The sequence below is a fragment of the Rhipicephalus microplus genome, chromosome X, assembly GCF_043290135.1.
Source record: "Rhipicephalus microplus isolate Deutch F79 chromosome X, USDA_Rmic, whole genome shotgun sequence".
In the NCBI taxonomy this organism is placed as follows: domain Eukaryota; kingdom Metazoa; phylum Arthropoda; class Arachnida; order Ixodida; family Ixodidae; genus Rhipicephalus; species Rhipicephalus microplus.
Genome location: NC_134710.1, coordinates 471569815 through 471594190, shown reverse-complemented (window position 1 = coordinate 471594190; position 24376 = coordinate 471569815). Strand labels below are relative to the sequence as shown.

General features: G+C 44.8%; 2 protein-coding genes across 8 annotated transcripts in view; one reads left to right on the top strand and one right to left on the bottom strand.

Moving 5' to 3' along the window:
• The window catches only part of LOC119160815 (endoplasmic reticulum transmembrane helix translocase), a 520848-nt gene that overhangs the window by 312432 nt on the left and 184040 nt on the right, over positions 1-24376 (top strand). For all 7 annotated transcript variants that reach the window (XM_075881403.1, XM_037413063.2, XM_075881402.1 and 4 more), the window contains one exon: positions 13478-13632. In XM_075881403.1, the coding sequence (XP_075737518.1) occupies positions 13478-13632 (155 nt within the window). The remainder of the gene's footprint in view (positions 1-13477; positions 13633-24376) is intronic.
• On the bottom strand, positions 1813-22359 carry LOC142777116 (uncharacterized). Its single transcript, XM_075881421.1, has 3 exons — positions 20963-22359; positions 13081-17458; positions 1813-3978 (listed from the first exon to the last, which is right to left on the bottom strand). The coding sequence occupies exons 1-2, from the start codon at positions 21090-21092 to the stop codon at positions 17223-17225; spliced, it is 366 nt and encodes a 121-aa protein (XP_075737536.1). The 5' UTR covers positions 21093-22359; the 3' UTR covers positions 1813-3978; positions 13081-17222.

The following is a 24376-nucleotide window of genomic DNA, read 5'->3' as shown; positions in this document are numbered from 1 at the left end:
TCCACCGCCCCGCCTGACAAAAGGACCTTGAACTGCGTGACGGAGTAGGCCGCGCGTCCACGAACAACAGAAACTCAATCTGTTTTTGCAGTGATCTTGCTCACCGCCCACGCAATAGAGGCTACTGGCAACAGGTAGACTGTTTTGAACGACGTGTTTGCAATGTTGTCACGGTCTTCACTCGAAAATGGAGCAGTCTTATGTGACAAGGAAACTAACACCTTGGCACTCGTGTAGCCTCGAAATTGGTGAGCGATGGAGCAAGTTTGGTACGCGACATTTACGGGTAACCCATTCTGCACAAGCCGGAAAACATCGCTGTGTTATTTGATGGATCGCGGATGACGCGTGCACATCCGTCGCACATCGCCGTCTGTACAGTCACCGAACTGATAAGCCGCCTTGCGGCAGACCAGCACACGGTGACAACTTGCTACAGGGCTTTAAGAAATGACACGCTCGTGCGAACAATCAGTCCTATTACATTCCCGGTGCATATTAACTGACTAAAAGTATGTGTGTCATTTTTCGCTCGAAACGGGGAAATAAAGTTTTAACAGCAGTTTTCTCGAAGCACAGATATTGATCACTTTCTTTTGCTTGTTCGGTATAAGTGGACCTATAACACTCAGAGCTGTAATTGTTTTTGTACAATGTAGCTAATTGTGCACAAAAAACAATGCTGAGAGGTGATTTTTAATGGGTAGCTTGATTTTTTTATTTTAATATAGAAATATTTGTTTTTGGTTACATAGAATGAACTTCACTGTGCTGTAATTCGAGAAGTACATGTTCAATTTTCGATTAGCTTGCAGCGTTGCACTCCTTAGCCTTTCTAGTATCTATATATATGTTCATGACTATGTAATTATAAGTACGTACGTCTTTACGGTTAGATATGTTAGAATTCTTTGTTTTCTTGATTTTCTCAAAATGGCAATTTTGTACACTCTGCATGAAAATTCCTGTAATATATCGGAAACTATTACAGATAGCAGAATAATTTTTTTTGTGTGAAGCTATATGTTTGGAGCACACAACATAAGGAGCAGATTTTGATTTCTCTTGATGCAAGTTTTTTAAATTAGTCTTTTGTGTGAACACACAATGCCCACATTCAGTTTGATAAAGTTTTGTGTACTGTAAAGTAAAAAAATAATGACCCTATCAAAAAAATGCTTCCTATGTTATGCAGCTTGTGCTTTCTAGTATTGATCCCTATGCTATTTGTAAATTTCAGGCTGGTGGTTATTTTTATATTGTGGTAGGAACAATAGATATTGTTATCCTAATTAAGGGGAGACACTGGTCTGAATTTTTTTTAAATTTTCAGTATTTCCAACTGAAATTTTAATACAGTATGTATTTTTCACAGCTGAAAACAAATATGCAATTAGTTTTTTGCTATCACTTTTAGATTTTTAAATATTGACTGCTACATAAACTTGCATTCTGCCCAGCCTTTTGACATCTTCCTCATAAAATATTGCTACAATATTGATATGGCAGCATTCCATGAAGGCCAGGGAGTGCAACAAAACCATAATTTTATCTTTAGCTTCATTGGTACCAGAGTTATGGCTTTAACAAGTATACTCATTGAAATCTGAAACTTTTGCTTAAGTTTGTTGCTAATTAAATTACTATTATAAATAAACATGTTACATTTCTTTGGTTTTCTTGCACTAATCAATGTATAAGCTTTCAAATGCTGCAAGAATTATCAAAATCCGACTGCTACATCAAAAGATACTGTGGGCAATGGCTTAGGGTGTGATGAAAAATGTTGTTTTGAGAAAACGAGAAAAGAAGTTTAGGAACATGCTGAGCACTTATATTTAACAAGAAAAGGTGTGAATCGGTGTATTAACCATGTTAGAAGCCACCAGGAATGTAGTCATCATCATTCTCCTTGGTGCGCTTTCTTTTCATGGCATGCTTGAAGTTTTCAGCATGCTCATGCTTCTTCTCCGATGCCACTAGTCCGCGACTGTCCTTTTCTGAGCATCTTTCAGCGGCCACAACACTCTGCTGCAGGTGCAGCTCCTTCAATATGGCGGCATCTGCTCTCCCTTTGCCAGCATTGAACCTTGTGACAGCTTCGGCCACAGCAGCTTCAATGGTGAAAAGCGACGCGTGTTTGTTTTTGGACACGAGCAACCAGATGACGGAGTGAAGGTCTCGTTTTGGTTCTGTGTTTTGCCTCGCTGACAACACTCCAGCAATTTCTTGTCAGAGAGGCGCATGTAAATAGGCCGCAAGGCATCAACCACATACTCCGGCAGGTTGTAGCGATGATTCGGAGGAGTCTCCTGCTTGGCAACAGCCTTGTTGTACTTTCACCATGACTCTTCACCAGTTGTGCAGTGAGAGTGCTGAGGGCTTGCATCAGTAGATGCTACGTGATAAAAGGTTGCCCAGACAGCATTATTCATGGCCTCAATGCTTCCTTGGTTGCTTTGTAAAGCCCATCCATAATATGACGTGAGCTTTGTGACCAGCTCGCCTGTCAGTTTGCCCCTGCCGCCAAGGCTTGGCTTTCTTTCGGCTCTTTGTTTTTGCAGGAGGTTTCGAAGTGCTGTGCCCATGCGCTTATCCACATGGTTGACACAGTCCTCTTTTTATATTGGCACGAAGCCATATACCTGTGCCTCCTGCAGACTGTTGAAGGCCCGGCTGTTTCCATCACACAAGATGGTTGTGTAGCAGAGCCCATGTCTCTCCACCCCGCAGGGGCGCCTGCGCAAGTAGGCGTTTGGTGTGTAGCGACACCACGGATCCGAGCTAACGGGGGAGTTTTGACTCCCTCCCACGCCTAGCCGTGCGTGGCTTTGCTGTGTCCGGGGAAAAGGGGATACTGGGGGTTGAGCCGACGCTGAGTGATTGGACCTTTAAGGCCCCCCGGCAGAGGCAACACACCCCTTTGGCCCCGGCTTCACGTAGACGGCACCTCTGGGCTGACCCACCCAGGGAAAATCGGCAGTCGCCTTTTCCTATATCTCTCTCCCTATATCTTCGTCTTTTGTTCTCACTTTACATCTTTCCTGTCTTCTCCTCACTTCATTTTACTTCAAATTTTTCCTCGCGGCAAGGGTTAACCTTGTGTGGATATCCAAACTAAATATTGGGTTATAGTAACTGCGTACTGCTGGCGTTGCGCAGACATGCCCACATGCTCTGCCACGTCCCCTCGTTGGACTCCGTGGTGGGTGGTAGGCGCCTTTACCAAAAAAATACACATTTTCTCATGGGATCCCCAACCCCATCTTTAACTGATCGTGCTTCGAAAAGCGTACGTACCGACGCAACTTTCCTACTTTGGCCCAAAAACAGAGAAACTTTCCCAAAATACCATGTCCTCCACTGCGAACAATCATCTACAAAAGCTAGAGCAATCTCACCCTTCCTTGTGGCCAAGTGCTTGAGAGAGACCATTGGAACCGGTTATAAGGCCACGAAGATGGCAAGTGGAGATCTGCTTCTCGAATTAAAAGACAAGGAACAGTGCAATAAACTCTCGCACCTCGTAGCCTTTGGTAACATCCCTGTCTCTGTGAGCGCACACCGTACAATGAATACAGTGAAGGGCGTGGTATCGGACGAAGATTTGATGACACTGAGTGAAGAAGAGCTCTTTGATGGATGGAAGGATCAAGGTGTAATACAAGTCCAGCGCATCAAAATCAGACGTAACAACAATGAAATAGCAACAAAGCACTTGATACTCACCTTCAACTCAACCACTTTACCTGAGACTCTCGAAACTGGCTATGTAAAACTCCATGTCCGACCCTTCATTCCAAACCCGAGGCGTTTCAAATGCCAGCGATTTGGTCATGCATCCCAGAGCTGCCGAGGACAGCTGATGTGTGCTAAGTGTGGCACAACTGGCCACAGTGCTGATGAATGTAGTCATGACGAGGTCCTCTGTGCAAACTGCGAAGGTAGTCACCCCGCATACTCCAGAGCGTGCCCAGCCTGGAAAAGAGAAAAAGAAATAATAACTATAAAAGTTAAGGAAAATATCACATTCAGGGAAGCAAGACAATGAGTCTCGTTATCATTAGCACTAAAAACACCTTTTGCCGAAGTGGTGCAACGAGGGGCGGCACCACAAAGGCCCTTGGCAGTTGCCCGGACCGCGCCTAGCGTGCCGAGGCCAATGCCACAAGCCCCTGCGGTGGGAGCAGCCAGCGCTGCCCTGCCCACCTTCAGCCTGTCCACACCAGTGACCTCTACAAGCTCTGGCAGCAGCCAGGGCAATCACGAGGCCAAGGGGGCTCCATCAACCCCCAGCTCGGTGGGGACAAAGACTTCGTCGATCGAGGCGAAGTGTAAGCGACGCACAGATCGCTCTTTAGAGCGGATGTCCAGTGCCTCGCAAGAGGCTATGGATACCAGTTCAAGCCAAACGGCGCAGGAAGCGCCGAAGGAGCGGCGAGCTTCTCTCGACCGTCCCAAAAAGGACAGAACGCCGATTACAGGGCCTGACAAAGGCCCCGTAAAATGAGCTAATCTCCGTCTTTTCTGCACACAGCACTTTTTCCCTTTTTTTTTTCACTATGGACAAAATCATACAGTGGAACGTAAGGGGAATACTTAGAAATTTAGATGACGTCCAAGAACTTCTGAGTAAGTTTAACGCGAAAGTGCTATGTGTGCAAGAAACGCACTTAACTCCTAAGCACAAGGACTTCCTACGACAATATATTATTTTCCGAAAAGACCGGGAGGATGCTGTCGTACCATCTGGCGGTGTAGCCATTATAGCTGATCGTAGTATAGCATGCCAGCATTTGAAGCTCCAAACGGCCCTTGAGGCAGTGGCCATTCGAGCTGTACTTTTTAACAAATTCATTACCATATGTTTTGTGTACATACCACCGCATCAACAGCTACACAGACGTGATCTAGAATCATTAATAGATGAACTCCCAGAGCCGTTTGTGGTTCTAGGTGATTTTAATGCACACAATGTCCTGTGGGGCGATGCTCACTGTGATGCGCGAGGACGTCTCATTGAGCAGCTCCTTTTCACTTCTAGTTTATGTCTTTTAAATATAAAGGAGCCTACGTATTTTAGCCTTGCAAACAACACGTACTCCTCCATAGATCTTAGCATTTCATCACCGTCCCTTTTACCTGTTTTTAAGTGGAACGTTCTTAAAAACCCTTATGGTAGTGACCACTTCCCAATCATCCTGAGTGCGCCAAACAAAGATCAACTACCCCCGCAGGTTCCTCGATGGAAGATTGACTCAGCTGATTGGGAAGGGTATAGAACTCTTACACACATGACATGGACTGAGCTGTCTACCCTGACCATAGATGACGCTGTCACGTATTTTACAGCTTTTATACTTGATGCCGCATCTAAATGTATTGCCAAAACGAGCGGCATGTCTTCTAAACGGCGAGTCCCATGGTGGAACGACTCGTGCAGGAAAGCACGGACCACTCAGAACAAAGCATGGGCGTTGCTTCGCGATTCCCCTACAGCAGAAAACCTGGAAAATTTCAAGCGGGTCAAATCGCAGGCAAGGAGAACGCGTCGACAAGCTAGACGAGAGAGCTGGACAAAGTTTATATTGTGTATCAACTCGTGTACAGATGAGGGAAAAGTGTGGAATAAGGTAAAGAAAATTAAGGGCCAACAAACGTATTCCTTTCCACTAGTAAATAGCCTCGGGAAAAGCTTGGAGGATCAAGCCAACTTTCTTGGCACACATTTCGAACACATATCGAGCTCCTCACACTACTCCGAATCCTTCCGGAATTACAAGGCACGAATAGAAAAACAAAAGTTACAAAGTAAATCCGCAAGAAATGAGGCATATAATGCACCATTTTGCTTAGCAGAACTGCGAACAGCACTCAGCTGCTGTAATACATCTACCCCAGGTTCTGACAACGTAATGTACGTGATGCTGAAGGAACTACCCTCTGAAACTAAGGAAACCCTCCTCTCTCTTTATAATAGCATATGGTTTTCAGGTGTGATCGCCTCCTCCTGGAAGGAGGCTGTTATAATTCCAATTTTGAAGCAGGGAAAGGATCCCTCTACTGTATCAAGTTACAGACCTATAGCGTTAACAAGCTGCCTCTGCAAGCTATTTGAAAAAATGATTAATTGCCGCTTACTCCATTACTTAGAAACAAACAAATTGCTCGACCCATACCAGTGCGGGTTTAGAGAGGGTCGATCTACTACCGACCATCTTATACGTATCGAGGCACACATACGTGAGGCTTTTGTTCATAATCAATTTTTCTTATCTGTGTTCCTCGACATGGAGAAGGCCTACGATACTACGTGGAGGTTTGGAATATTGAGAGACCTCTCACACATAGGTATACACTGTAATATGTTCAGTGTCATTGAAAGCTATCTGTCTGATCGTACCTTCCGCGTTAGAGTTGGCAATGTTCTGTCCCGAACATTTGTACAGGAAACCGGTGTGCCACAGGGTGGGGTGCTCGGCTGTACGCTCTTTATTATAAAAATGAATTCTCTCCGTCTGTACATCCCACGTCATATCTTTTATTCAACATATGTCGACGATGTGCAGATAGGTTTTCAATCGTGTTCTCTTGGGATCTGTGAGCGACAGGTTCAGCTCGCCCTTAACAAGGTATCCAAATGGGCTGATGAAAACGGGTTCAAACTGAACCCACAGAAAAGCACCTGTGTCCTTTTTTCACGAAAAAGAGGCTTGCACCCTGATCCTGAACTGGTCGTTAAGGGTGAGCGTCTACCCGTAAACACAGAACATAAGTTCCTAGGTATAATTTTAGATGCGAAGTTAACCTTTGTACCGCACATAAAACATCTTAAAAATAAATGCTTGAAAACAATGAATATCCTAAAGGTGCTGTCACGAACAACGTGGGGCAGCGACAGAAAGTGCCTCATGAATCTGTATAGAAGCCTTATACGCTCACGTCTTGAGCATGGGTCAATAGTCTATCACTCTGCCACGCCAAGCGGTCTGAAAATGTTGGACCCTGTTCATCATCAAGGCATCCGCCTGTCCACAGGCGCCTTTAGAACAAGCCCAGTTGAAAGCCTTTATGTGGAATCGGACGAGTGGTCACTCCATCTGCAGAGAACATATTCTTCCTTCATATATTTCCTTAAAGTAAATGCAAACAGTGAGCAACCCGCATATTCTACTATCAACGACCTGTCCAGCTCTCAACTTTTTTGCAATCGCCCCGCAATGGCACGCCCTTTCTCGCTGCGTGTTAGAGACATAGCTGAAGAAACAGATGTCCCACTGCTTGAATACAACCTCAGCCCCCCCGCTCTGCGGCTCCCGCCATGGCAGTGGCAGGTTATAGACTGTGACACATCTTTCGTAGCTGTCACAAAGCATGCCTCCCCCATACACATTCGGATGTATTTCTTAGAGCTGCAACATAAATATGACTGTCCAGAATATTATACTGATGCATCCAAGCCTCATACTGGCGTGTCCTATGCGGCGGTCAGCCCATCCTTCTCGGATGCCGGCGTTCTGTCCACCAGGACAAGCATTTTTACAGCCGAGGCTTACGCGTTATTCGTTGCCGTTGAACACATCAAAGAATTGAACACGCCAAGGGTAGTTATATACACAGACTCCCTGAGTGTCGTAAAAGTGTTGAAAAATCTTAAGAAACACAGAAACCCTATAATTATATCCCTCTATTCAATACTCTGCGCGACCTATACTTCCAAGCAACATATCGTCGTGTGCTGGGTGCCAGGACATCGCGAGATCGAAGGAAATGTGTTGGCCGACCAGCTCGCCACGTCAATTAACGAAAGCTCCGCCAACTCTTCAGTTGCTGTCCCTATAATGGACCTAAAACCAAGCATACGGAAAAAGCTCAGGGCTTATTGGCAGAAGTTATGGGATCAACAAACTCATAACAAGTTACACTTGATTAAACCATACCTCGGTAACTGGCCACCCACGTCAAAAACACGCCGTACAGAGGTCAGTCTCTGTCGGCTTAGAATAGGACACGCACACAGCACGCACACACACCTTTTGTCCGGTGAGCACCCAGCTGTCAAAGATGTGGCCGTCCACTTACCGTACTTCACATACTCCTTGAATGTTCTGAGCTAGAGGCTTACAGTAAAAAACATTTTCCACTAGCGTACAAAGAACACATACCCCTTCACCCAGCTATGTTTATTGGTCGCGAACCTCTTTTTAAATATAATGTATTGAATGCATTCTTAAAGGAAGTAAATACCTTCCATGTTATCTACTCAAGTGATCGGTAGCACGGCCTCCGAAAGAAGGCTGCTGCTGCGGATGCTACATCCAAAAGAGCACCTGTCTCCCGGCCCTTGGGATCAAGGGCGCTGGTGAGAAATCGGTGCTAATATAACGCTCCTATTATATGATGCCATGATAACAAAAGACTCATTCTCACCAGGCATGCTTCACTTCACTTTCATGATTTTAATAAATATGTCTTACGCATCTTTAGAGCGCAGAATTTTAGGCCCTTTTACAGCCTTTTACCATAACCACTGCTCTCATCCGATATCATTTCCTGGCGCTCTTTGGCCATCAATGGCCCTTGCGCCATTAAACAACATATATCGTCATCATCATGTCTCTCCAATGAGTGGCCAAATAAAATTTGGGCTGCTTCGACCTCCATTTGTCCTGGCTTACTGGAGGTATTCTTTTGGCAAGTGTGACCAGCTAGCCACTCGGCATACCTTGGGTTGTCCTCCTTCGGCCCTAGCTGGCAGCCCAAACAAAAGTTCGATAGGACGACGAAGTCAAGCACATAACCTGTGAATAGTTCAACACGGTCCCTACACAAATATGGGATGAGAGGCCCCTGGTCAGCCAAGTCCCATCAAAGGAAATGGCGATATTTCCAGGATTTCCATAGTTGAGTTCGGAATACACCGTTTTCACGGTGCTTGCGCAGTCGTCAATAACGCGCGCGGCAGCCTACTGCGCGGCAGAGTTCATTTTCAATTTCACATAATCCTGGTATGTCTTGGTGTGCAGGCCTCTCCGTGAAATATTCAGGGCGGAAAAAATATCGTTGATCACAGTTTGCCCGTTTCCTGTGCTCATTGCCGCCCGAATCGCGAGCACGTTAATTTCGAAGGGGCCGTGTGCTGCGCCCCCCCCCCCCCCCCCTGCTCTCGTCGAGCTCCATACGGTCCTCAGTTTACCACACTCGTCACATGTAAGAACAAGTAGTTTCGCGGCTATGCCATATTCGCGGTCTTCCTTGGAGATTCTGTCAGGCCCGCCACACACACCCCACTTCATACACTGAAGAAGTTCGTTGACCAACTCTAAGCTAACGACGGTGAACGGCGTACCAGGCGTTGCGGCTCCATCCGAGTCTCGAAAAAAAGACCGCTTGCGTTTTGTGGCAGCCTTCGATAAAAGATCTTGCAGAACATCGCTCGCACGACACTCGATGGCCACTTTTTCAGCGTCGGAAACCAGGGGAGTGTCGACGCGCACAGCTCTCGTGTGATCTTGGGACGCGGCTATGGCAAGGTTCCTTTTGGCGTCGCATAAGTGGTTGCAATTTTCAGCCAAGAAATGCACCGCGGATAGCACCAAACTCTTACGGAGAAGCCACAACTAAAGAGAAAACTTTTCAGCTAAATTTAGTGGCAGTCTGACAACAATCACCCCAAAGTCTGGCAACAGACTTATGCAACGCCAAAAGGAACCTTGCCGCGGCTATCACGTCCGCGATCGCGGGTGCCGCGGCGGTGACAGCGCTGGCACAGCCTGCTTCTTCCGAGTTCTCGGCGGAAGAAGGTCTCGCTGGTGATAAGGTGCGGGCTCTCGGACGCCGTTTTCGCCTTTTTCCGAACGCATGAGCACTCCGGAACTTCCGGTGACCGCCTGCCATTGCACCGAATGCACAGTCGTTGTTAGGCCTCTACGCAAAATGGCGGCTTGCACGCCGCTGTCTAGCAGACGAATCCCTTCGCGTCCAATAGGAAACCGGGAACTGCCCCACGTGACAAAAATGCACCAATGATGTGCGAGTATTCAGTTTTTTTTTATGCGCGATAGCTGCGTTGTTGCTAGACGAAAAACTTTCTTCTGCTAAGAACAGATAATAGAAAAATGGGTCTTTAAAATGAGATCAAAATGGCCGCGCTACTTAGTGCGGTTCTCGCGCGCTGCGGCGTTGAATACGACCGTTTTTGAGGTGGTTTCAGAAGCGAAAATGGTCATCGAACTGACTTTGCGACCCAATAACTCGACAAATACGCATTACAGGGCTAAAATATTTTAAGAACAGCTTCCTTAGACCTTAATGATTATGAAAAAAAATACTTCAAAAAATCAGTTTTTCGGAAAATTTTCGGCCTCTCATACCCATGTCTCCCCTTAAATAATGAACTGCCAAGCTCTATTGTGTCTATTTGGCGGAAATTTGGATATAACGAACACTTTTCTTCATCGCGGTGGGTCATGTGAACTTTAGCATTAATACCGTCAAATGAAGGCAGAGAGCAGTGTGCTCAAAGCTGTGGAAGTACACATGTGGTTTGCGCACTCACTGTCTTCAAGAGTGCCTGTGTTTGTTTGCCACAACTGGATGAAATGGTGGTGGCTCCTGACTCGATCATGTTGGGGACGTAACTGACAGAACTCCGAAAGCGCACGCGTCCAGTGCTCGACCAATAAAAGCGATGCTGCTTCTCGCAAATGTTGAGGACAGAGCTGCAGCAGATACGATCATAAATAGCTAAAAATGACTTCGTTTTGAAGGCATGTACGCATCCAGCACACGCGCATATAAAACGAAACTACTGTTTCTCGCGACTGTAGTTTGCTGCAACTACCGCGCACGAAACCGTGGTAGCGGTGAAGCGATAACTATCTATGAGCTTTGAGGGCATGTGGCTAACGAGACGGTAGAAGGAGGGCAAAATGGCTAGAATCCTTTTGGCGTTCCTGTCCAAAGAACCTAGTAACGTAGCAAAGCTTTAACCCACGCTTTTGCAGCAGCTAGCTGTGCAGTCCCATCTGTTCACGTGTGTCCTAGGAAGACATAAGTGAGTTCTTTTGACAGAAATAGGTTTTGCTACTTGTTTTGATGTCACAAAATTTTATGAGTATTAGCGCTCTTCAGTTCAGACTCTCACCTTAGTTGGGAAATCATACCCTCATGTGTTCGGCCACTCCAAGCCATTATAAGACCGCAACACACATGTTTATGCTTCCAAGATTGCTGGGACCCCCCCCGTGGTGTAAAATAAAAGGGGCAAATAAATCGGCACAACTTCCCTCCCCTTTCCCCATTGCGGGAATTTCCCGGGTTCAGCATCCTTGAACTTGGCAAGTATGTATTTTTTTCGGGGGAAGTTCAAATATTTAAATAGTTAAAATTGCACTGTGAATTGAGTGGAACAGCAAACACTCTTAGAAAAATATTCAGAAGTTGAAATATTTGCACTCCCCTACTTTTGTTCAGTTAATGTGTACTGTCGAATCCCACTATAACGAAGTCCGCTACAACGAAATTCCTTGTCAGCTGCCCCATAGGAAACAATGTGTAAAATGTCTCGTCACAATGAATACATTTCCTAGATGTTTCCGCTTTAATGAAGTTTTCGCAAGTACTGCCCCATACGAAAAAGAAATATGCCTAGGATTGCCGCGAAACTCCGCTACCAAATTAGTTATTTCTCAATGACTCGTGGTGCGCAGAGCACACGGCCGTATCACAACAACCATGTCTTCATGGGAAACATGCTTTCTGCAATCACACGCACATCCCGCTAAATTTATCGCCATTCTGATGCTCCTCGACAGCTCGCGCCCACCCACCACAATGCTGCCCGTGGATTTGATGCATGTGCTGACCGCAGCGAAATCATGATCTTTTATTACCCCCGCCACATGTTTTTGACTTCGCGCTAAAGCTACCGCTCGTTGTTGCTATAGCCGTGCGATTGTGAATGACAACCACGCGTCGTGAAGGCACACATGCGAGCAGTGCGCACATAGTCCCAGCGTACCTGCATTCTGTCACAACTGCTGCGAAGTCAAATGCGTTTCTGTAGAACGCAATCATGGGCGACCACGAAAGTATACGCCCAGTCAACGTGCACTGACTCAACCCATTATTTGTTGCCATAACGATGCAAACAATGATAGCAGGTCCGTTCGATTCACCTGCATTAATTGGAACCGGTTCAAGGTTGTGCACGCGAAGCTCAGAAATTGTGCATCGTGAGTTCAGCGGTGCGGGCACAGCGTGACCCCCGAAATGAATGACGATGTGCCAACAAGGTGCAGGCCTTATTTCTGTTCGCTTAATTTACACCGTTCAGTTATCACTGAACGATGGCAAACCGCACATGTGGACAGTTTATGAGGCGCGAACATCATGGCAAAACATACCGCGTTGGTAGAGGTGGGTACGGTGCCTATGCCTAAGTACTGCGTCGTCTGCTCAGCTTCACGCGTGGCTACACCAAGCCGGCAGCATCAGTGCAAGAGGTGCATGAAAATCGTGAACCAGTGCTGCACCTCTTCTGCACCTTTTGAAACGAATGGCAGGCTTCAGAGGTCGTCAATGCTGCGTCGCTGAAACGAATGTCAAAGTGTAGCACCGTGCGAACTGGTTCACGTGGTGCAGGCAAATCGAACAGACCTAGCAACGACGTAGTTCACGCGCATGACCAGGGCAGCGCACATGGATTGAAAACGAAACTACTGTTCGCGGCAACCGCTGTGCAGCAAACCGAGGTCACCATCGTCTTGTTCGATAGCGAATACGATCCGAAGGCGTGCAGATAACACCACCATAGATTAAAGGTAATAAAGCCATAAAACATCACAAATCATTACGGCTTTCCAATCGTTCACTTATAGCCAGTGTAGTGCGGAGCTTTATCACTTTCAGTTACAGTTATCAGGCGGCGTCTAGCGAAACTTTGGCACCCTCGTTCATGCGCTGCTCACTCTGTGCATGCCCCAAAGGTCGTCTGAATATTCTATTTTATTCTGTATAAACCGCTCGAGCATATAACTGGCACCGCTAACTGCAAACTGCGAGAGGAAGAGAGCCTACCTGCGTATTGACGCAAGGCCGGCTTCTTTTGCAGTGCCGTGAAGTTGTGCCATGAAGCCAACTTGCGCACCAAAATTCTCGTATAACCTGCACCCGGTCTTCAGCTTCAAATTTTTTGCATATTTTGATCGCATTACATGGGAGAAAGTATGTTCACTCAGTGTGCGGGCAGGTTCGACTGCGTTTTCTGGAAAAAAAAAAGTACATGGCATGGTCATCAGATCTTACCAAATCTTGTGGTCTATAGATGCAATTTTACTACAGTGGAATTCCGCGACAACGAAATTTTGCACATGTTCCGTGAATGTCGTTGTAGTGGTATTTGGCTGTAATGGCGACTATGCCTAATGTTTAAAAAAAAATGTGCCAGGAAGATAAAGCCGAGTTGCTGGTGCAGGGGGCATCCCGACATGTGTGCTGTATCGGAGGCTCCTCTTGAGAGCGTCCAGGTGCTGGCATCGTGTCAGTCTCTGGCACAGCTCGATGATGGCCTGGTGGGTGACCCTCTGGAGAAGGCCACGCTCACTGCTGTCGAGTGGAATCTCACTAAAGGTTAGTGTGGTTTGGTGGCTCACGAGAAATTAATTTGCTACTTACCAGAAAAAAAAGGCAAAGGTAACGTGTATTGGATGACAGCCTTCGTTCCACCGAGGTGTGACCTCCCTCGGCAGCTGCACTGGCTTGCACTGCAGCTTTAACCGACTAGCTTTTTTGTTTTCTTTGAGCTGAATGATTGAAATTATGTGCACAATGAGGGTTTTCTCACAGTTCCGTAGATTGTATGGCAATAGTTTAGTTTCGAAATGAAAAGTGGGTAATGTAATAGTAGTTTTTTCAAGAAGGCTGGATCGTATAGACTGACAGCATGATCAGCCAAGCGCATGTTTTGGCCAAGGTATTTCACAGTATAAGTCGTGCCTCAACTTTCAATTATTCATGCTATTACGTAAAAGGGAAAAGTGTCTTCACAGAAGCAGTTGTATGTGAACTCCATGACAAAAAATATAAAATTATAACTGCACAAAAGCACCAAGTCAGTGCTTGCTTGTTTTTTTTTGTTTTTTTTTCAGAAGAGCCAAATTCAGAAACAGAAACTGTAAATTTCGCGGGAGCGTAAAGCAAACTTAAGTATTTTTTGCTTTTAAAACAATTGTAATCAAAGTGCCGCAGCTCCTGATTGCACTGAAAGCTCAAAAATGTTGTTTTTTGGCCCACTTTAAGAAAACTTTGCGCAGAGCAACGCTTATGCCAGCGTGCTCAATTGACGCTTGAGCGTATCTTCTTTCTTCTTTTTGCTACATTTTGAACAAATACTGAGCCAAATTCCGCTACTCAAGTCAATTTAGCCAGATCCATTAGTTAAACCAGCGCTGTACCAGCAATCATTACAAAACTAACCAACATTACTGCATCCAATTTCTTTCATTTGTCTCCTAGTTACTTTGCTATTGCTCTTTCATTCCATTATTAGTTTTTTTGGGGTGAGTCTGTTATTAATGAAGGACATGTGATGTAGGGCAAAACTCGATTAGAATGAGTAAGAGGCCAACTTTCTTTCTTACCATATTTACTCACATAATTTGCGCACCCCTAATGTTTAGGCAGCTTTACTGAAAAAAGTCTTTAGTTGCATATATTGCGCTCCCCGACTCACCCGAGCCAGGTCGCCAGTGCGCGTGAAGAGACTAGATCTTTGGATGCTTTGGACGAGTGCACCCGTCACAGAAAAATGCAAGGGCACTCACACATAAAATGGGCTGTGCGTGTGAAGTCTCTGCTTCCGAGGACATGCGCTGAACTGCGGGTCCTATAGTGTACTAGATCAATGATCAGGAATGTTATACGTGAATATGGCATGAAGATTACCCTTCGGGAATGCCTTGTGTGAAGATCCTTGAATGCACTGCTTTAAGCTTCTCTAAAGGCCTACTGAAAACTATGTGCTGAAGTTGGCACTATGATGTCACTATGAACTACGTCGCAAGCGAACAACGAGAAAGGTGCATTGCTTCATATCATTTTATGACTTTTATTGCCTTTAATCATTTTCATTGTTAGACAAATACCTTTGAGCTTAGTCAATATCAGTGATAGTGACCGCAGTTTCCTGTGCAGTGGTTGCAGCAAATGTTGGTTTTATTGTCAATCCATGTGCATTGTCCGTGGGTGCATTTTCAGAATTGCACTGTTGCAATTTGTGATTGTATCTACCCTAGGGATTGTATCTACCCTGGTATTCTCCACAGTGATTGCACAAGCAGCACAAGCCACCTTTGCCGCAGTACACTAGTGCTTTGCGGAAAAGCATATCAAGATATAGAGGGGGCTGTTAGCGCTACTCACGAGACACAGCACATTTAGTCCAATTACGCATGCTTGTGTATGCTGCATATAGCTGAGTGCCAATATGATTATGTAGACAGATTTATAAGTGCAAAAAAGACAGAACTTTTTGAGAAGAAACACACACAGCACTGTGTGTGTGTTTCTTTTCTAAAAGTTGCCCCTTTTTTGCACTGATAAATTTGTTTAAAGAGTCATGAACCAACTCGCCCGAGCAGCAGTTTTAGCCACTATGATCACTGACATATAAATAAGCTACTGCCAATTATTGGGAGCAATGTAACATTTCTGCTTCCCTATAAAAGAGCAAAATGGTACACCAGTTTTTTTTTTTTTGCCACCTCTACTCCATGGTTTTACGAATGTCCCGAATTTCAAGGTCGCGAGCCTGGCAGATCCACATTTAAATTCGCAGAGTCAGTCAAACGATTTGCTAATGTTCATGTGGACTTTATCATTGTTTGCTCACTGGGGTGGTTCAAAATAATATTTTTATTGAAATAGCATTGCCGATGTTCACACTGCACCATGTCAGTGATGTTAAATCGTAACCTGCTCCAATTTTGGATTTTAGGGGTTTAAAAGTAACATTTTGCTCTTCAAAAATGGGTCCAAATTGTATTTCGGCTGTTGCGCCCCTGCACGTGTGTCTTCAGGATTCTGTGGTTGTTATTAGAGAGAATTAGAGTGTTGTGTGATACACGCTACGCATGCACAGAATGTAATGTTATCCCGGACTCTTATGTAAGACCACCGTAACACTATACCTGCCACCTCGCAGGGGCGCCTGCGCAAGTAGGCGTTTCATGTGTAGCGACACCACGGACCCGAGCTAACGGGAGAGTTTCTACTCCCTCTCACGCCTAGCCGTGCGTGGCTTTGCCATGTCCGGGGAAAAGGGGATCCTGGGGGTTGAGCCGACGCTGGGTGATTGGACCGTTAAAGCCCCCCGGCAGAAGCAACACACCCCTTTGGCCCCGGCTTCACGTAGACGGCACCCCTGGGCTGACCCACCCAGGGGAAACCGGCAGTCGCCTTTTCCTCTCTCTCCCTCTCTTCATCTTCGTCTTTCTCTCTTACTTTCAATCTTTCCTGTTCTCTCCTCTCTTCAATTTACTTCTGTTTTTCCTGGTAGCAAGGGTTAACCTTGTGTGGCTATCCAAACTAGAGTAAACCATATTGGGTTATAGTAACTGCGTACTGCTGGCGTTGCGCAGACATGCCCACATGCTCTGCCACGTCCCCTCGTTGGACTCCGTGGTGGGTGGTAGGCGCCGTTACCGAAAAATACACATTTTCTCATGAGATCCTCGACCCCCTCTTTAACTGATCGTGCTTCGAAAAGGGTACGCACCGACGCAACTATACTACTTTGGCCCAAAAACAAAGAAACTTTCCCAAAATACCATGTCCTCCACTGCGAACAATCATCTACAAAAGCTAGAGCAATCTCACCCTTCCTTGTGGCCAAGTGCTTGAGAGAGACCATTGGAACCGGTTATAAGGCCACGAAGATGGCAAGCGGAGATCTGCTTCTCGAATTAAAAGTCAAGGAACAGTACAATAAACTCTCGCACCTCGTAGCCTTTGGTAACATCCTCGTCTCTGTGAGCGCACACCATACCATGAATACAGTGAAGGGCGTGGTATCGGACGAAGATTTGATGACACTGACTGAAGAAGAGTTTTTTGATGGATGGAAGGACCAAGGTGTAATACATGTCCAGCGCATCAAAATCAGACGTAACAACAGTGAAATAGCAACAAAGCACTTGATACTCACCTTCAACTCAACCACTTTACCTGAGACTCTCGAAAGTGGCTATGTAAAACTCCATGTCCGACCCTTCATTCCAAGCCCGAGGCGTTGTTTCAAATGCCAGCGATTTGGTCATGCATCCCAGAGCTGCCGAGGACAGCTGATGTGTGCTAAGTGTGGCACAACCGGCCACAGTGCTGATGAATGTAGTCATGACGAGGTCCTCTGTGCTAATTGCGAAGGTAGTCACCCTGCATACTCCAGAGCGTGCCCAGCCTGGAAAAGAGAAAAAGAAATAATAACTTTAAAAGTTAAGAAAAATATCACATTCAGGGAAGCAAGACAACGGGTCTCGTTATCATTAGCACTAAAAACACCTTTTGCGAAGTGGTGCAACGAGGGGCCGCACCACAAAGGCCCTTGGCAGTTGCCCGGACCGCGCCTAGCGTGCCGAGGCCAACGCCACAAGCCCCTACGGCGGGAGCAGCCAGCCGCCGTAGGGCAGCCAGCCGCGCTGTCCACATTCAGCCTGTCTACACTAGTGACCTATACAAGCTCTGGCAGCAGCCAGGGCAATCACGAGGGTAAGGGGGCTTCATCAACCCCCAGCTCGGTGGGGACAAAGACTTCGTCGATCGAGGCGAAGTCTAAGCGACGCACAGATCGCTCTTTAGAGCGGGCGTCCAGTGCCTCGCAAGAGGCTATGGACACCAGTTCAAGCCAAACGGCGCAGGAAGCGCCGAAGGAGCGGCGAGCTTCTCTCGACCGTCCCAAAAAGGACAGAACGCCGATTACAGGGCCTGACAAAGGCCCTGTAAAATTAGCTAATCTCCGTCTTTTCTGCACACAGCGCTTTTTCCCTTTTTTTTCCACTATGGACAAAATCATACAGTGGAACGTAAGGGGAATACTTAGAAATTTAGATGACGTCCAAGAACTTCTGAGTAAGTTTAACGCGAAAGTGCTATGTGTGCAAGAAACGCACTTAACTCCTAAGCACAAGGACTTCCTACGACAATATATTATTTTCCGAAAATACCGTGAGGATGATGTCGTACCATCTGGCGGTGTAGTCATTATAGCTGATCGTAGTATAGCATGCCAGCATTTGAAGCTCCAAACGGCCCTTGAGGCAGTGGCCATTCGAGCTGTACTTTTTAACAAATTCATTACCATATGTTCTGTGTACATACCACCGCATCAACAGCTACACAGACGTGATCTAGAATCATTAATAGATGAACTCCCAGAGCCGTTTGTGGTTCTAGGTGATTTTAATGCACACAATGTCCTGTGGGGCTATGCTCACTGTGATGCGCGAGGACGTCTCATTGAGCAGCTCCTTTTCACTTCTAGTTTATGTCTTTTAAATATAAAGGAGCCTACGTATTTTAGCCTTGCAAACAACACGTACTCCTCCATAGATCTTAGCATTTCATCGCCGTCCCTTTTACCTGTTTTTAAGTGGAACGTTCTTAAAAACCCTTATGGTAGTGACCACTTTCCAATCATCCTGAGTGCGCCGAACAAAGATCAACTACCCGCGCAGGTTCCTCGATGGAAGATTGACTCAGCTGATTGGGAAGGGTATAGAACTCTTACACACATGACATGGACTGAGCTGTCTGCCCTGACCATAGATGACGCTGTCACGTATTTTACAGCTTTTATACTTGATGCCGCATCTAAATGTATTGCCAAAACGAGCGGCATGTCTTCTAAACGGGGAGTCCCATGGTGGAACGACGCATGCAGGAAAGCACGGACCACTCAGAACAAAGCATGGGCGTTGCTTCGCGATTCCCCTACAGCAGAAAACCTGGAAAATTTCAAGCGGGTCAAATCGCAGGCAAGGAGAACGCGTCGACAAGCTAGACGAGAGAGCTGGACAAAGTTTATATCGTGTATCAACTCGTGTACAGATGAGGGAAAAGTGTGGAATAACGTAAAGAAAATTAAGGGCCAACAAACGTATTCCCTTCCACTAGTAAATAGCCTCGGGGAAAGCTTGGAGGATCAAGCCAACTTTCTTGGCACACATTTCGAACACATATCGAGCTCCTCACACTACTCCGAATCCTTCCGGAATTACAAGGCACGAATAGAAAAACAAAAGTTAAAAAGAAAATCCGCAAGAAATGAGGCATATAATGCACCATTTTGCTTAGCAGAACTGCGAACAGCACTCAGCTGCTGTAATACATCTACCACAGGTTCTGACAACGTAATGTACGCGATGCTGAAGGAACTACCCTCTGAAACTAAAGAAACCCTCCTCTCTCTTTATAATAGCATATGGTTTTCAGGTGTGATCCCCTCCTCCTGGAAGGAGGCTGTTATAATTCTAATTTTGAAGCAGGGAAAGGATCCCTCTACTGTATCAAGTTACAGACCTATAGCGTTAACAAGCTGCCTCTGCAAACTATTTGAAAAAATGATTAATTGCCGCTTACTCCATTACTTAGAAACAAACAAATTGCTCGACCCATACCAGTGCGGGTTTAGAGAGGGTCGATCTACTACCGACCATCTTATACGTATCGAGGCACACATACGTGAGGCTTTTGTTCATAATCAATTTTTCTTATCTGTGTTCCTCGACATGGAGAAGGCCTACGATACTACGTGGAGGTTTGGAATATTGAGAGACCTCTCACACATAGGTATACACTGTAATATGTTCAGTGTCATTGAAAGCTATCTGTCTGATCGTACCTTCCGCGTTAGAGTTGGCAATGTTCTGTCCCGAACATTTGTACAGGAAACCGGTGTGCCACAGGGTGGGGTGCTCGGCTGTACGCTCTTTATTATAAAAATGAATTCTCTCCGTCTGTACATCCCACGTCATATCTTTTATTCAACATATGTCGACGATGTGCAGATAGGTTTTCAATCGTGTTCTCTTGGGATCTGTGAGCGACAGGTTCAGCTCGCCCTTAACAAGGTATCCAAATGGGCTGATGAAAACGGGTTCAAACTGAACCCACAGAAAAGCACCTGTGTCCTTTTTTCACGAAAAAGAGGCTTGCACCCTGATCCTGAACTGGTCGTTAAGGGTGAGCGTCTACCCGTAAACACAGAACATAAGTTCCTAGGTATAATTTTAGATGCGAAGTTAACCTTTGTACCGCACATAAAACATCTTAAAAATAAATGCTTGAAAACAATGAATATCCTAAAGGTGCTGTCACGAACAACGTGGGGCAGCGACAGAAAGTGCCTCATGAATCTGTATAGAAGCCTTATACGCTCACGTCTTGAGCATGGGTCAATAGTCTATCACTCTGCCACGCCAAGCGGTCTGAAAATGTTGGACCCTGTTCATCATCAAGGCATCCGCCTGTCCACAGGCGCCTTTAGAACAAGCCCAGTTGAAAGCCTTTATGTGGAATCGGACGAGTGGTCACTCCATCTGCAGAGAACATATTCTTCCTTCATATATTTCCTTAAAGTAAATGCAAACAGTGAGCAACCCGCATATTCTACTATCAACGACCTGTCCAGCTCTCAACTTTTTTGCAATCGCCCCGCAATGGCACGCCCTTTCTCGCTGCGTGTTAGAGACATAGCTGAAGAAACAGATGTCCCACTGCTTGAATACAACCTCAGCCCCCCCGCTCTGCGGCTCCCGCCATGGCAGTGGCAGGTTATAGACTGTGACACATCTTTCGTAGCTGTTACAAAGCATGCCTCCCCTATACACATTCGGATGTATTTCTTAGAGCTGCAACATAAATACGACTGTCCAGAATATTATACTGATGCATCCAAGTCCCATACTGGCGTGTCCTATGCGGCGATCGGCCCATCCTTCTCGGATGCCGGCGTTCTCGGGCTTCTCGGACTCCTCAGCACACATACGAAGTGCCGCACATGAGAAACACATAGGCAGAAATGGCCGACACGCCATGCCGACGCACGTAGGGGGCGGCCATTTTGGATTTGCCGATGGCAATAGATTGACCGTAATTTTTTTGTTCGTACTCGATTTTAACGCGCATGCGATTTATGAAATCGCTTAACCGGAAAAAAGGTGCGCGTTAGATTTGAGTAATTATGGTAACTCATCTTATTCTTGAGATAACAAGTTCACCCCCTATTGTTTAAGGCCGCCATAGAAAAAACAGTGCTTAATTAAAAGTGATATTTAAAATATCCTAACATGAACTAATGACTATAGATTGAAATAATGCAAGAGTTTTTTTGTTTTTAAGCCTTTTTTATTATTTTACAGCAAAATGAACTATTCATTTTCACAAGCAGTTGGAATTGGGTTAAAATTTTGATGAGTAATTAATTAAAAAGGCTTGTTCTCTAAATTCTGCTCTCATACTTCCACCCTACACACATACAGGTTTTCATTGCAAAAAGAATTATTGTTGTACCTGCCCTAGCTGTAGAGATAGATATTAAGGCCTCAAAATTGGACAGTTGTAAATTTACTTTTTTGAGAAAAATGGAAAAAACTGAAAACACACAGCTTCTTCAAAAAGCAACAATCATGGTGTGCATGTTTTGCAATCCTCATAAAAGTGCTCATATATTCCTAGCAGAGCTTCTAACACAGGTGCCGGCAAATTATAAAGAGGCCTCGAAGTTGGTTCCTCATTTTTTTGCAGGTTCTGTATGTTAACAGCACCAAGAATCTGGACAGTTAGAATAACATTACGAAAAAATTACCACTTCCTGGTGTGTAAAAATTTGCAGAGAAATAGCAAAATACTTGCAAATACAAAATATGTCAACCTTAAAAAATGATTTTTTTTGTCACTTTTTGGTCCCAAGGAGCAGTCTGCCCCTTTAATTAAAGGCATTTAAGGGGGGACGAGGGTCTTAAAATAGTACAAAATTGTAAATAGTGCCGACTTTCAAAAATTACAATTCGAGGTACTTATAGTCGAAAGTATGTTTTGAAACAATTCTAAATAATGGGAAAATACCATTTCTTTTTGTTAAAAGCCTAACATATGAAATGGCAAATGTTTTTAAAACTATAAACATAATTTTTTTGGCATTGCTATTTTTGTGAAGTGAATCTGCCTTACGGAAGTTTTGAGCAAGTTTCTGTGAGGAATCTAAAAAAACTTGGTACCATTCTTTTCCGCAGCACTTCAGCTATAGACTAAAGCTTTTATTTTTTTCTCAACCTTGATAGAATTGCAATTATATGATAAATACTAGTTAAATACTGGAAGCTAATTTTTACCTTTCATGTTTAGAAATATTTCTGATCAAAGAAATAGCCGTTATGAAATCTTGTTTGCTTTAGCTTGTGGGATGAACCTTTTAGAGAAAACATGTAGTTTTGAAAACCAACTTTTTTGTTGCAAGTTACCATAAAGACCCTTAAAAACTGTCAAGTTATAATGCAGAAATTAGTCATTACTTTTTTCTAAAAGAGATATTTCAAATTTGTTTGAAATTAAGAGGTCCCCTTGCAGTCTCTGACTATGGGACCTCTTTCTGTATATCATGCATATGTATTCTTCTTCATTTAGCACAATAAAACCTTCTATTCTGTTCCTTCTGTTCTGTTTGCATATTTGAATTCTCCGTTCATCGATACACGTGCATGGTAATTATCATGACAGTAGGATAATAAATAAAAATCTTATTTTAAGACCTGTGTCCCCCCTTAAGACGTAAGAAAGGCTAGAAGCATTCTGCCTTTCCTGTACAAAAAATCTAGTAACATAGCCCCATGCTTACTGCTTCATCACCTCCGTTCACGTATGTTCCAGGAAGACACGCTAGTTATTTTGGCAGAAATGATTTTGCTAATTATTTTAATGACGTGGAATTTGGGGAGTGTTTGCACTCCCTCTTTGAGCCTCCCACTTTAGTTGGGAAACCCTACCCTCGTGTGTTTGGCCACTACAAGCCTCAAAGCTTATGTGTAAGCTTTGGGGGCTGTTGTGATGCCCCCTGTTTTTTACAATGTTTATTTTTTCGCGTTTGGTTAAAAAAAAAGTGGGACAATTAAATTGGCGCGACTTCTCCCCCCATGTTGCAGAAATCTCCCGGATTCAGAATTTCAGAATGCTTGAACTTGGCAGGTATGGAACACTTTTTGTTTTGGTGTTCAACATTAAGGCACACAAGGAGATTCGTACATAGGGCGAAATAGAGATGCGTTTCAAAGTTAGAGCTGCCCATTTGGAATGTATCGAGTCGTTGGCCAGCACTGTTGAGCTATTTCATTGTCCACTAGTGCACATATTATTTTAAGATTTGCATAAGGATGCTCCATCACCTGTGTTTTGGTGACAATGTAGGTCCTCCTGCATATACTGATTTCTTCTGCCGACTACATTTTTAAAATTCTTCTCTGCGCTCGTCTTTGTCTGCACTGGTGACGTAAGTTTTCTAGGCTCTCCTTAAAATCTGTTGCTTGTCTACCCATTCAACTACCCACAATTGAGAAAAAGAGGTGTGGCGCTAAAAGAACAGGGATGAAGCAAAGACACGTACCTAAAAACACAGGCACCAACTTTTAACTGTTCACTAACAGAAATCATGCTGACTGACACGTGGTGCCAACCTAGGTTATTTCATTGCTGGTGTAGCTAGATGAGTGAAGTGAATTGAGAAATCATTGTGAGCCAATCATTTAGCAGAGTCTAGAAACATGCACCGGTAACTGCATTGATCTGAACTGAACAGACAGGCAAGCACAGAAGAGCACGTGTCTATCACAGGATGAAATGACACAGAGAAGGAGACTTGGAACAATACAGTTAAGCCTGGATATAACGAAATTGATAAATTCCCGTCAAAAATTGTTATAAAGAAGATTTCGTTACATGCAGGTTCAGTACAAAAATTTGGTAAATAAACGTGCAAATTAAAGAAAAGGGGGACTGAAGGCAAAGCTAACCCAAAACACTTATTTTACTGTAAAAAACTGCATTAATATTGCTGTAGCAATTATATGGGCTCTTATTTTACTGTAAAAAACTGCATTAATATTGCTGTAGCAATTATATGGACACTCTCGGTGGTTTTTTGTCGTCGCCGCACCGCTGTGTTCCTTAGCAAGTCCAAAATGATAGCATGGCCCCGCGCATCGTAACTTTTACGGGCGGGTAAAAGCGCGCGAGCGCTGCTGAAGCAGTGATCAAATGAGTGGGCCCATCCCTATCGCCTGGAAAGTGCATAAGATATCTCCCGCGTGTTAGAACTGCTGTCGAATGC

What these genes read in the sequence shown, in the direction of transcription:
- LOC142777116 (XM_075881421.1), bottom strand. Translation starts at nt 21,092, where the DNA reads ATGGCGTGTCGGCCATTTCTGCCTATGTGTTTCTCATGTGCGGCACTT. An exon ending in TCGCCGCATAGGACACGCCA is followed by an intron (nt 17,459 to 20,962) that starts GTATGGGACTTG and finishes TCTCTTTTCCAG; the next exon opens with GCTGGGCACGCTCTGGAGTA.